Source organism: Alosa alosa, chromosome 24 (genome assembly GCF_017589495.1).
Source record: "Alosa alosa isolate M-15738 ecotype Scorff River chromosome 24, AALO_Geno_1.1, whole genome shotgun sequence".
Taxonomy (NCBI): domain Eukaryota; kingdom Metazoa; phylum Chordata; class Actinopteri; order Clupeiformes; family Clupeidae; genus Alosa; species Alosa alosa.
In genome coordinates this window covers 9,552,686-9,567,215 of record NC_063212.1, presented here as the reverse complement: position 1 = coordinate 9,567,215, position 14,530 = coordinate 9,552,686, and the positions used below count along the sequence as shown (strand labels likewise).

The following is a 14,530-nucleotide window of genomic DNA, read 5'->3' as shown; positions in this document are numbered from 1 at the left end:
GTGTGTCTGGCAACGGTGCAGGACCAGCGGACTTTAAAGTCGGTCACTGATGACCAACTAGCTGGGAGCATAAAAGAGTAATTTCAAAGTTAACGCAACTATCTAGCCAAGTAACATTCGTGTGTGTGTCTGTGCCTGTGTGTCTGTGCCTGTGTGTATAATTGTGTCTGGCAGCCGTCATAACAGAGAGAGAGAGAGAGAGAGAGAGAGAGAGAGAGAGAGAGAGAGAGAGAGAGAGAGAGAGAGAAACAGAACTATAAAGATAATGGAGGAGAACAGAGAAAGAAGTGATGAGAAATGTGAAAGAGTGCAGAGAAGAGAGAATCTCAGAGTCAGAGGAAGAAAAAAAGACAGAGAATAAAAAAGAACCAGAGAGGAATAGAGGAAAATGATGGATGGATGGATGGATAAATAGAGCACTCACTCTTCTTGTGAATAGCCACCATAATGTGTCGGTCCTCAGGGTGAACGTAGAGTAGCACTGGTGTGCCTACCAGGTCCTGTGGCAGGTAACCTAGCAACGGCACCGCTCTGCAAGACAAGCACAGAAATGTTCCTTACAACTGAAGTGCAGTTACCTTACACAAACATAACCGCATCACTGTGGTAACTAAATAGGTCCAGGACAAACATAAGAAACACTATTTGAAAACTATTTGAAGAAATGATCATGTCATGTTAACCTCTAGAACATGTGTCATCACAAATAACTAGATCACAGTACAAGAGTCATATGTTTTAAACTAACCAGTGGTCAGAGGGTGAACACCAATTTGGACCACCAGCATTTTCACAGCTTGAAGTGTCTATTTCTGATTTGAGAGAGAGAGAGAGAGAGAGAGAGAGAGAGAGAGAGAGAGAGAGAGAGACTCTGTGAACGTGTGAGAAAGAGGAGACTGACCTCTCGTCCACCTCCTGGAAGAGGCAGCTGGGAGTGTGGCTGGTGGTGAAGATCCTCTTGTCTGGGGGGATACGAGGGGCTGGAGGAGCGAGGACAGGGCAGAGAAGAGGACACAGAGAACAAATGTTAGCAGGTCAGGTCAAACGTGGACTGTCACCCTCACCTTAACACACAAACACACATTTGAAAATTGGGCTTGAAGTAGGCTTATGTCACCACAACAACAGTCTATATTTATACTTGGCTGTATTTGAGTGAGTGTGTGTGTGTGTGCGTGTGTTCATGTGTCTATGTGTATCCATGATGTGTCAGTGTGTGTATGTACCTTCATATCCAGAGTGGACCCTCTCGGCGATGAGCAGGCAGCAGGGCTGGGGCTCTGAGGCGTCCGAGTCGCGCAGTGTCAGCTGGTAAGGCGTCAGGCGGAACGGGTAGTAGCGCATCTCGCCCCCGTGCAGCACGTCGGCACTGATCCGGCAGAACATAGACTTCTCCTGCGTGCAGTCCACTGGCGGGGAGGCTGCGGGAAAAAGCACACACACAAACATGATGATCACATATGAGCAAGCAACTTCAGACCATCTTATTCTGTGTGTGTGTGTGTGTGTGTGTGTGTGTGTGTGTGTAGCCACTATTTAGAAATCTGACAAAAATGGACCAACTTCAACTTAAATTAAAATAAATAAATAAATAAAAAAACACAACAGACAAGCAGACAAGCTTCTTGACTATAGACAAAACTCCCAAATCCTGCTGCTTATGATTATTTTCAGTCAGGTGACTCTTTTCCAGTGTGTGTGTGTGTGTGTGCGTCTGTATGTGTGTGTTAGAGAGCTATATATATATATATATATATATATATGCTGGGGCGCAGGAATGTTTATCCCTTAACCCGTTCCCTTTGACCCCTGTGTTGACCCCCCTCAGTCTTACCGGAGCCGATGCAGGCGGCCCAGGGCGGCAGGCGGCATGGCGCCGTGCTGCTGTAGAAGGTGCTGATGTCCTGGGGGGCCAGCAGCTCAGAGAAGAGCGCCCCCTGCAGGCACCACTCTTCCGGGCTTGCAGCCTTATAAGCGAGGGAGGTCTGAGGGGCGCAGATGTACACCACCTTCCCCCCAGGGAAGGACCGAGAGAGATCAACAGGTGTCCTGAGAGGCCAGAGAGAGAGAGAGAGAGAGAGAGAGAGAAGAGAGATAAGTACATCTTACATGGGTGTAGTTTAAGCGTTTTGTGTCGGGAGGAGGCAGGGAGAGAGAAAGAAGGGGAGGAAGATGGAGAAAGAAAGAAGGGCTCCAGGGAGAGGGAGAACACAAGAAAGAAAAACAAAGCAAAATGAAGAGAGAAGAGGTGATTTGAGATGGTGGGTGGAGAGAAGCAGCACAGAACCCCCTGGAGAACACTGGCCACGAGACCATCCGAGTACAGGAACATCACCCAATGTCCCCTCATCAGGTTAAGCAGGCATGCAGAACATGAGCTCTTCCCCATTAAAGTCATCAACCACTGCCAAATAAGATGGCCATCTTTCAAATTAGAAATAATACCAAGGAAAGCAAAAGTATAACACCAAAGATGGTTGCTTCCCATTGAAAATCAAATCAACTACAATAAACCAAATCTTTATAAGGGTGAAAACAACAGATTTCTCTGAACAATAAAAAAAATAGTAATATTATTATTAATATCATAAAAAGAATGTTAATGGATTTGAACTATTACATTTTTTAACATTTAAGGCTAATTAGGCAGAGGGCTTGACCCTGAAACACTTGATATTAATTGTGTGATTGCACAACAGGCAGCTAATGAAAACATGCTTAATTATCAACATTTATCTAACTGTGCAGTAATATCTACTTAGTGAGTGGAGTGTGAGTGTGTGTGTGTGTGTGTGTGTGTGTGTGTGTGTGTGTGTGTGTGTGAGAAAGGTTAAAAGGTTTTCAGAGTGTGCTTCGCCTCTGAAATGAGTACCACTCTATAAATACGATACTGATGTGAATTAGATTGGATTTGAAGTGGTTGAAGTGGTGAAGTGTCAGTGGTTATGTATGTAACCCTCTCATTTTCCTCATTACAAGACGGCTAGCTAGCATTGTGTGCTAGCAGCACACAATAAGTTTTAGCCTTCATTTCAGCCAAACGATTAAGTTCATCTTAACAGTACATCATGAACAGTACATCTGCCTCCTATGTCTGAAGGTCACAACACTGTTTAAATGTACATGCATATGTCCGTGTGTGTGTGTGTGTGTGTATACGTACAGTGTTCTTGAGGGTGTACTCAGATGTGATGTTGTCTAGCTCATCTATGGTAAAAGCGGAGAGGTCTATACTGCAGCCATGGCACTCCTCAATGTTCCACTGGTGGTAGTACTCTTGATTGGCTAAGGAAACACAAATACATACACACTTAGAGTTCCATTGTCATTGGCAAAGAAAAGAAAAGGAGGAACACACACGAACACACACACACACACACACACGTCCCTGACCTACCTCGGACTTGCTTGACGCAGCTGAGCGCGTACTTGAGCGCGTTGAGTGTGGACGAGCGGCCCTTGGGCTTGCGCTCGGCCGGCAGGCGGATCTTGAGCTCCTTGAGGGCCTTCATGAGCTCCTTCTGGGTCTGGACGCGCGCCGACTGGTCACTGCTGCAGCCGCTGGTGCTGGGGGGGTCCCGCTCTGAGCTGCCCCCGCTCAGCAGGCTGTAGCCCACCGAGCTGCTGGGAGGGGACGGGCTGTGTGAGTTCAAGCTGGAAAAGGATGGGAGAGAGAGAGAGAGAGAGAGAGAGAGACTAAGCATATATATCTTGGAACACAAACATTCAAATGTTGCATTTTGGGAGACAGAGGAGAGGAGAGTAACAAGGTTGAAGGACGGAGATGAGGAGAGGCTGAAGGTGGAGTAGAAATGGAGTGGTGAAAGAGAACAGGAAGAGAGAGGGGGGGTACATAGAAGGACAAGGATGAGGATGGGGTGACAGCAGTGATGTTTGGGACATGAACTTAATGAAAGTGTCAAGGAGAACAGAAAAAAAGAGTGAATGACAAAACAGAGATAAAGAGAGTGAGAGAGAGAGAATGAATGGAGTGGAGTCTGGTGTAGATGCAGGACAGGAGGGAGAAGATGCGTGAGAGAGGGGAAACGGGGGTGAGTGTTAGGGCCGAGCAGGGGGGCATGGAAGAAAGATAAGAGGAGAAAAGAACAAGGACATGAACAAGAACAAGAACAGAATAACGAGGCCAAGGGAGGAGGGGATAAATAGATAAGAGAACATTACCAGGGGACAAAACACAGGACACATTTAGCCATCAAAATGGACTTAAATAACAGGAAAGAGAGAGGATTGGGGAGGTAGGAAAAAAGAGTCTCATCACTCTCCACCTGACACACACAAATACACCTCTTCTGACTGACGTGCACCGACCTCTCTTTCATTAACACTCCCTCCCCTTTTGACGCACCGCCTTTCAGTCTCTCGTGTGTGTATGTCTATATATATATATATATATATATATATATATATATATATATATATATATATATATATATATATATATATATATATATATATATATATGACCATGAGAGACTGATGAAGGGTTTGAGATGCTGAACATGACTACATATAATTTAGCACGGAGTCTCAATGTCCATCTCAAGCAACACATACATGCGTCATTGGGCCTGTTTTCTACTTACTGCCAAAGGTATAGTAATCATCCATCATCATAGTCATCTGAATGCTACTTTCTCATGTTGGGGAACAGTGTCTGTATCCATGTTTGACTGACTGTCAGGGTGTCCACTGTGTCCAAGGACATCCTTGTTCCCTTACCTCTTGTTGCTCTCCGTCGTCTCCAGCATCCCCGAGTCCTTGCAGTTGTGGCTGGACGAGCTCTGGTAGCTGCGCGGGAACTGCATCCCTCGCGAGCCGTTCTCTCGCTCCTCACTCTCCCGCTCCTCACTCTCCCGCTCGCCGGAGTCGTTGCCGCTCGACAGCGCGTCCGTGTCGTCCGAGTTCGTGCCCCGTGGGTCGCCGCCCGACGAGCCGCCGGCCCCTCCCGACGCGCCGCTCGGGGACGAGCCGCTGTCCCTGTTGACGCCTTCCGGGGACGTGGAGCCTCCGCTCATGTCGTGGCCGGCATCTTCCTCTTCGTCCGCCTGCCCCCCTCCGCCCCGTGTGCCGTTGCTAGGGGCGGTGTCATGGTTCTCATAACTCATACTAATATTACACTTCTGATTGGCCGGTTCAATGATTACTGTGGTTGGCCAATTTGTCTCGGTGAGACTGAAAAATTGTAAATAAACTGTCGACTATGTGGGACTGCAAGGTCTACAGAACAGTTGAATCATGATTGTCTTTATGTCAGTCAATTGCTTCAAAACAGTAAGGCTTCCCATAGGATGGAACGAGAGTAAAATAATGATCGAAAATCGAAGGATAAACGCACACTCCCGTTAAAACCTTATGTTGTATTTGGAAACAGGTTGAACAATCTGGAGTGTGTAGATGGAGCCTACACGCTTAGAAGCAAATGTGACAATGCAGGTGAAAGAACAGGTCGTTTTTTCAACTGCAGTTACACATAAAAGTCGTTAACTTCGAAAGATCTCAGCTTGGAGAGGCTGACAAAAAAAATCCCAGAAAACTGGAATGGCGCTTACAAAACAAACTTGGCTACCACGAAGCAGCCAGATGGACTGTTGGGTAGAGTGTGAAGCAGACTGCTGCACGATGAAGGGTGAAAAAAAAACAGACGCGAGCGAGAAGAATCTCTTTTTCGTTTCAGCTTCGGCTTGATTGTCACTCCTCTGAAATCATGCACGGGTCCTCTTCACCTCTTCTAACGAAAGCCTCCTGTGAACAGACAAAGTGGGACAGAACCGTGAGGTTCAGTGGACAGACCATGGGAGATACCACCAGTTGTTTAGTCCTACAGTGGAATCATGAATAGGCTAGTTCTCATCCCCGGGTTCTCTACCCATCCTTTGAAAAGAACAGCAGTGCTGAACTGCAGTCAGTGTCCTGGGAATCCTCTAAGAAACCTGTGTGACTGCAGCTTCAAATGGATGCAACCTTTTCAGTTCAAAGAGTGGACACACATAAAGGGAACAGGGGGGGTATGCACATGTGTGTGCACATGCAGGCACACACACACACACAGATATGTGTGCACAAACAAGACTGATATCTAGGTGTTATTTGTCTCCCTGAGCTCTTCAGTATACATGCATTTGATTCAATTGTTCAGTGTCAACAATAATGTTTTATAGCATTAAATAGCCACATGTGAGCTTATAGGAAAATATGGTTTGTAATAACTGTTACAAAAACATACGCATTACAGTGAAATCTGTGCATGTAAGTGGCGGACTTTGATGGCCATCCCTACAGCCTTTTCCCTGCCTGCCCTGGACCTCAGAGGCTGAGCGCAGGCTGGTCCATGTGAGCTTGAGTGGCCAGTGCCGTGAATAACCCCGAGACGCGGAGGGGAGGGAGGCTGAAGCACCAAACACACATGCGCCTATTCCACCCTCTGGCACGCGCACACACACACACAAACACTGATTGACCAGACCTGCTGGAACAGCCCCAATTCATACACAATCACACACACACTCACACACACACACAGACACACACACACACACACACACAAAGAGTGAATGACCAGACATGCTGGATGAGTGCCAACTGACATTAACAAATAACCCGACCCGTAGTCTCTGCCAGCACTGTGGCAAACACTGTCCTACCAGTCTGTGCTTGAGTGGTTTATGAATGATAAAAAAACACATAAACACAACAAAAACTAAAACCTTGCCAGTAAAACTCCACGTTACAGTGAAGCAATCTAGATGCACACACACACACAAAATCAAGCTGTTTAATATGTTTGACACCTGCTTGAGGCGGTGTAAGCGCCGACTTTTATCCAAATTAACTTACACTGTGCTGCGTAAATTACACCCTGCACCTTAGTGACTTGTGTCTCCCGAGAGGAGCACTGAGGAGCGAGGGCTTCATTTATGACTGGATGAAAAACCATGCATATCACCATGCCAACCATCCCTAAGCCCACCTGCTCAGAGCAGGATGCTGGGCAGAGAGAAAGAGGGGAGGATGCTAAGATGGAGAGAGAGAGGAAGGGAGAGAAAGAGAGAGAGAAAGGTGAGAGTGAACACTGAAAGGCTCCCTGATCCATCTCCAGTCTACTGCGTCATGAACAGGCACCTTGAGATGAGCTTCACTTTTCCAGGGTAATTCTTCAAGGGTGCCCGACTTCTCTCGACGCATGCAGACTAAAAGTGTTGTCAGGTCTGTCCTGTCTCTCTTGAGCGGCTATTTTGGAACAGTGCCTTCATGTCCCACACCTTCTACTGACGCACACCTGTACACCTGCCACCTATTTTCTGCCTCCGAGACAAGTAATCCTATAAGCCAGTGAATGGCAACCTAAGAAGTAACCAGGGTGACACTGTACAACAACTGTGTGGGCATGTGTGTGTGTGTGTGAGTGGTGGAGTGAGGTAATTCATGCCTTCACTGTTGGGTCTGGGTATGTGCGACTGCAAAGAATCTTAAGATCACATGCTTGGTCCAGGTAGGCCACTTATTTGATTTAGCAACATCATGGTAATGGCTTAGGGATTCTTTAGTAGATGAGTAAGCATCAATAAAAGTTGCACTAAACCAGTTTTGATTCTGTATAAGCTGGAGATGCTACCAGAATACCAGATGATGAACATCAACAAAAACAGAGCCAGATAAGAGTGCAAAGGTTGACAGGAACTGATAGGACATTTGATAGGTGGCCAAATGCCAAAGCCCATCAGTTCCTGTCAACCTTTGCACTCTTATCTGGCTCTGTTTTTGTTGATGTTCATCATCTGGTATTCTGGTATTCAGACAGCAGAGGAGAAGAGGCAACAGTGAGAGAGACAGTGAGTGTGAGAGAAAAACACAAAAGAGAAAAAGAAAGAGGCACGATAGCAAGCATGACAAAATGGGACAGATATGGGATACAGGTGGGGATACAGGTGGGACAGACAGAGGTACAGATAACGAAATAGAAAATCAGTGGTAGAGACAGACAGATAGAGAGAAAGAGAGAGAGAGATAGAAAGATAGATACAGTAGATAGATAGATAGATAGATAGATAGATAGATAGAGAGACAAAACATTCTCAGTAACATGATGGACAACTGGACCTTCTCCATGCATCTCAGAGCCCAACCCAGTAAGACACATGTGAGTGTGGGTATATCTAAGTACTGAGGCACACTTCCCACATCCTCTCCTCTCCTCCAGTCTCAACCAGCCAGCCGTTTGTGCTGGAGAAGCAGCCTACATGCTGCATCCAGTCCACCCACACATACACTTTCACACAGACACGCACACACTCGGTCAGGACCCATCTCCATACTTGCAGGCATCAACACAATAACAACCCTGCGGAAAACAAGACCTCCTGCATAAAGAAAAGCCTATAGCATTCATTAAAACATCTTCAGCTGCCTTCATTCTGCTGTCACAAAAGGTAGCTTTCCAGAGCTGCCCAGCACCCACAGTCTTCAATCTCATGACTTGCCCATGAACTGGTGTTACCTACCCTTTGAGAGCCTGACCACAAGAATAGTTTACTACAAATACATTTAGCTGGTGTTCTACCGAGAACCGCATGTTTTCCACCACAGACTTTGTCAATTATGCAATTAATATTATGCAACTAGGATGAATCACTGGTAGGCAAGTTCTGATATGACTGACCGTCTTCCATCATGTACCAAAATCGCCTCGGTTTTACAGAACTATGGGGCCAGAATCAATAAATGGAATGATGTTTTCCAGTTATTACACAACTGTGCATGAGTCATGACGATTAATACTTCTCTCCTGATCTACTATTAACACTGAGTTCTTAATGCAACAGAGATCTAGTTAATGTACATAATATGGGCAACTGAATCTGCCTGGCTGATAGCCAGGACGATGCCAGAATCAAAACGCTAGCCAGACAGCTGCTGAACACTCATCTTATGCCTGATATAGTGCTGGCGCTTTTGGCTTTTCTCTATCAGTATAGCCTACATCATCACACGATTTCGTAAAGTGAACATCGAGCATGCAGATTTGCCTTATAGTTACAGCGCAGAAAAACAACATTTGTGATTGATACATTCATTTAGAATAATACTCTAATAATACAAAATTGCGCTCCCACCCCGGCTCAAGAATAAAAGCAGCACAATGAGTTGCACCCACCGGTATAAGAAGAGGGCGATGCGGGCGTATTCGGTGCTTGTAGCGGAGTTCAACACATGGTTTGAACGGCTATGGTAGTGGCGGTTTAAAATAATGATTCGTGGAGAGGATTTGACAGTGGGCAACCTGAAAACCCACTCGTTGTATTATAATGGTAGGCAGAAATGTGTAGAATTATTCTGCTTGCTGGCGTTCCCCGTAAGAACAGCGCCCTCGCTGCTCATTTCTGATTATTCGCCTGCCGTTGAAAGCATTGCATAATGGAGAAACGCGATTGGTTGGTGGCCTTCCACTCGGTCTGCCTACGACGCTCCGTGTAAACACTCAGCGCACGTGTACAGAGCAGTGATTTCGTTAGGCCCTCCTCGCTCCTCACTGGTCAGCTCCACTAGCCAATGACTGAGTCTAGCGTTCTCATTTTACCCTAAACCGGACTGCGATTGGTCCATCGCTCGAGCACATTCTGAGCGTAGGCGACTATCACCTGCGCTTTCACGCTTTCGTTCATATTTTAAATAATTTAATAATTTAGCCTACTGAACTTCCTGAATGCACACCCAGTTGTTCGACAAAATACCCTAACAGACAATTTAACACTATGTTTTGACCTTCAGATAGAAAGCATGGTAACTTAACCTCAAATTCAATAGCTTCTGATGTATCAATGTATTTAGCCTACAATTATTTTAGTCAATGATTTTATTTCAGGTAATCTTTCGGTGTCTTACTGTGTGCCAGTTCCTTGACGTCTTTCTCAGATAGGCTACGATTAAGCCATTTCCAGGTCCTTCTCACAATAGTCTGCCTAAAGATAAACACTCTCTGCTCTGTCAATTCAAGCCTTTCACACAGGTCTGAAATAGTCACCTACGCACTAGAAACATTAAAGACGTAGGCAGGGCTATCAGCCTAACTCTAGTGAATCCTTTTGTATCTATAATTCTGGGGCGCCACCTCTCTGGGTCTGCTAGGCCGCCAGCCTACAACTCCCACAGTGCATTGTTTTTTATTTATTTATTTTTTTGTCCAGAATCACTACCCCCCCAACCCCAGCTTTGCTCCAAAGGAGATGGAGCGAGAAAGAGGGTGACAATGCACATGAAGAAATTCCATATGAATTATAGCCTACGCAGTATTTCTCTGTCGCATACAAGGTCATCAAATCACAGCTGCTATATGAAACCAACTCAGGTCAAATAAAATTGACTGATTTGAGAATTACCGGCCTACATTTTGATCTGAGGAATGAAGATTTTGTGTCTTGTTTGCAGAGGTTTTGTATATGTAATTCTTTGTCTCAAACTATCTATAACAAGCTTATTTGTCTATAGTCTTTCTATTTTATTTTTTTATTTTTGTAATTCACCTTAAAAAAAAAAATAATAAACAGGTGCAGACCCAGCCTGCAACATATGCAAGCCATGCAAACTATTCACAGTGAACACAAGTCATCCAACTAATGTATCACTATCTTCCAAAAGGCAGAGGTCACATGACATTCCCAAGTGACACAGTTCTTGTAATCCACTAACACCATCAGTGCCCCGATGGCTAGGCAGCTGCCATGCAGTAAGCCAGTGAGCACACAGAGAAACTGGAAAACCAAGAATACGATCACTTTACATGGTGTCGTATATTATAAAGAATGAGAAAAGCTTTGTTGCCAATTTTATATTTTGTCTTTGCTATATTTGTCTTTGCTTTTGACCTGGTCAGTCTCTGTGTGCTTCAAACTCCCTTCACACTACCAAGACCTGCCTGAAGCACGCTCTACAATACATGCATCTTAATCTATATTTCACTTTCACTTTGAAGAATCCACCTATTATTAGCTCTACTACCCAGACCATTAAATGGATTTAATTTCTTCAAAGAAATATACTGCATTGGACAGTGACAAATAGAAGGAGTCTAAAAAAAAAATCCAACCACGGAAACAGAAAGTCCTTGAGATATAGATAGGGCTGGTGTATTTCAGCCCTTGGCTTAACACCACTTTGTTACATTAAGTTACATCTTTTTACAATGTTCTTTTCACTACATCTCCGTTCTATCAAAAGGAGCACGTAGCAAATCCAAAGAGATTACTTAGCAGCTGGGTTTTCCTTTTGCACCTTGAGATGACGAACAGACAGACGTATGGTGGATTACATGAAATACAGCATCTAAATGAGCCTATACTTGACCTAATTATATTCAGATAAGCCCAGACAATTTCCACCTTTGTAAGCAGTGAACTGCTACAGCCCGGAAACGTCCTCATCCCAGAGCCATCACGTCTCTCCTGTGCACATCACCAGCTGGGTGACTGATACTATCTGACCGCAATGAACAGTGGCGCTGCTGCACCACCCATCTCCATGCTGCACTCTGAGCAGCGTTTCGTGGAGGAAACAGACTGGACACTTATAGGCTACTGGAATTTGTTTACATTTTGTGGTGCAGATTCCTCAGCTAGCTGCACAAGCCTGGCATATGGCAGAAAGATTCATTTGATGACAGACAGAAATAAGGCACATTAAAGAGATTGTGAGAGTGGTGGGAGGATTCTCATTGGTAGGCCTATATGAAGTCTTTCTTCACACAGGCTAAATAGACATAACAATACTGTTCTGGTTTCTCAAAGTGGAATGTCCTTCAATCACTGTTCAAAATGACATGGGCAATCCCAACATTGGCCAAGAGGTAACCTACCTAGGTGGAGGTGACCTACCTAGTTGACACAGGTTGACTCATTTTAAGTACCTATGCATCTGTATGCCTGTCAGGTAGCCTATCTGCATGGCAAAACCTCACGTTTTTGGAAAGGGGTATCAGTCGGCAAGCTGATAAAGCTGAAGCTGATTTAGTGGCAATGGCCGTCACTGCTGATAGTCACTACGGCACCATCGCACTTGTCATCTTTTCATTTTATGCCTGGTGAAATGACAAGTAGCCTAACTCCACATCCATTTGATGCTACCTGTGGGAGAGAGCGTGACGGCGAATGTGCACATGCGCCTTCTGTGAGCTGTGGCCAACTTATGCAACTACAGATGGTAAGAAAAGCGCACATCGACTAAATAAGTGCCGATACAAACAGCTATGCAATATCTTCAAGATCTTCTACCTGCTGACACCTTTTTCACACTATTATAGTCCAGTTACAACAAATTTAAACACAAACCGTCATGTAGCTATCTAGCGTATTTGTATGATAATGTAGACTATATTAAAGAGATATTTACCGAGTGATTCCACGCAACACAATGTTATCATGCAGCAACTGGCTATGCAATGACATCCACTTATTGCATTACAGTGACCGGACATAGGCTTACAACGTGAGAGCAGCGAAAAGCACGGGTGGACATTCCAGGAGATTTGACATTATTCACGTAGGATACGGAGCAGCTACAGTTAAACAGTCAACAAATAAAAAGCACTGTTAAAATGAGACGTTGTCTAGGCTATTTTATCAAGCCGCAAAGCGACAGACAGTCACCTTAGTATCAGCAAACGTTAGAGATGAAACCTTCTCACCTTTTAGCAGCGGGATATAGGATATTATTCCCCGGTTCTTGATGGCTGATGTCAGTATCGAGACGTTGTCTTCATAATAACTACTCCTCAAAACGCAGATGTCGGAGGTTTGGTTATAGCGTCCCGGGTAGATTCAGCCTCACTCATGCACTTCTCCAGATACTGTGGCACACATTTGCCTTCACCACGCCAGTACACGCATAGATACACGTGTTTGTGTACCTTTTTTTCAAGGCATTAACTTCCCGAAATATTATTGGTTTGTTTTTCAGCATAGCTGCGCCTGCGCCTACTCATAGCCTACTTTATTCTGATTGGCTAAGGTGGGAACGAGGTGGGAGGAGCTGGCCGCACGAGTTTCAGCTCTCACGTTGCACCGTGCCTGCTCTGAAGGGAACACAACAAGCAAAATGTTGACGGCTACTGTCGTAGTACCGTAAATTGTACAGTAAACGTCCCTACAGAAATTCAGTCCATTAAGTGGCATGCAATGAACAAGCCATACAGACGGAGTTGTATCGAATATAATTTCCTATGTGTTACGTTAACCATTATTTAACTTAATTACTTATTTAATCACTTATTGATCATTAGACCTACTTCACAATATCTGTACATGTACTAAATAAAACTATACGGCCGCGCCCTCTAATTTCGTAGGCACACAGCAATTCATTCTTTACGGTGAAGCGAGCTCCTTGCATGCACAGTTCCACGTGTTGGCAAGGCACTGAACAAGTGACGTCAATTTGGGCTCAGAAACCTATGCAGTCACGCGGCTGGCGAGCTGGCCAGGCTCACGCAAGCGCACTGCATCGTTTACCCAACACCCATCCTTCTGCCTTGTCAATGTATGTGAAGGACTGAAATGAGCCCAGTGAACTTATATACTGGTTGTCAGGCCATGTTGGAACGAACCTAAGGAACCCGTGTCAAACATAGCATCCAACGCCCCTCACCCAAGAAAGAAAATAGGTTAGCATGGACTGCATGGACGTTTTTGTCTTAGTCCTAAAAAAAACATTTGACACAAGCATATTATAAGGGGGAATAATTGGTCAATGTATGGGGGTGTTTGGTTATATAAGTCATTTAGGGATATGTGCAACATTTTAAGGCTTTAGTCTATTTTTGTCTGCGCTTATCGTAGGTCTATTGTACACATATTTATCACAAAAGGTTAATTAGGCCTACTTGTTACAATTGCTTGTCAGTGCATGACAGCTCCCCATTAAATCAAACAGTCCATCCCATCATTTTAACTAATTGCCTAAAAACGGATGCCCGTTGCAAGGACCGTTTCCTGAATAACATGGGATAGGCCATCAAGTATTTCCTCATAGAGGAATTACATGCATATAATAATTCAAGCGAGAAGAAGCTCACCTGAGTAATGTTGCTTCTAGTTGCTCGATACCGGAGATGTCCAGAATTGATTTCGAAGTAAACAATAACGTGACCTAGTTATCCTGTGTGCGCGTCCTATGGTTGGATGGGCGGAGTTTACACACGCACACAAGCTACACACGTTCACATTCACTAACCCACAACATTCCATCATCCACAGTAAACACATAGAGGGAACACATAGCTATCTGGGATATAGGTGACAGCAGAGTCATAGGCCTAGACTAGAGACTCTAGGCTACTGTAGGCCTAGTTCCTAGGCTACTTTAAATGTGTTTTTTTTTGGACATCAAGTTTCTGTATGTTATAGACAGGCTTACTGTATTCTCTGTGACCTCTGAAATTCGCCTACAAAAAAGAACCAAAGCTGCCATTTTTGCCTATATAAGGAGATCCGGGTGTTGATTGAAGCTAACATAAAACATAACT

The 14,530-nt window shown here is 44.7% G+C and overlaps 1 protein-coding gene across 1 annotated transcript in view; it reads right to left on the bottom strand.

Annotated features, from left to right (window-relative positions):
• Window positions 1-12,943, bottom strand: part of per1b (period circadian clock 1b) — a 23,352-nt gene extending 10,409 nt beyond the window's left edge. Inside the window, exons 1-8 of the mRNA XM_048235725.1 lie at window positions 12,695-12,943; window positions 4,741-5,763; window positions 3,398-3,654; window positions 3,092-3,285; window positions 1,835-2,009; window positions 1,227-1,421; window positions 902-980; window positions 425-531 (exon numbers count right to left, since the gene is read on the bottom strand). Of these exons, the coding sequence (XP_048091682.1) occupies window positions 425-531; window positions 902-980; window positions 1,227-1,421; window positions 1,835-2,009; window positions 3,092-3,285; window positions 3,398-3,654; window positions 4,741-5,126 (1,393 nt within the window). The 5' untranslated portion in view covers window positions 5,127-5,763; window positions 12,695-12,943. The remainder of the gene's footprint in view (window positions 1-424; window positions 532-901; window positions 981-1,226; window positions 1,422-1,834; window positions 2,010-3,091; window positions 3,286-3,397; window positions 3,655-4,740; window positions 5,764-12,694) is intronic.
• Between the last annotated feature and the right edge of the window lie 1,587 nt (window positions 12,944-14,530).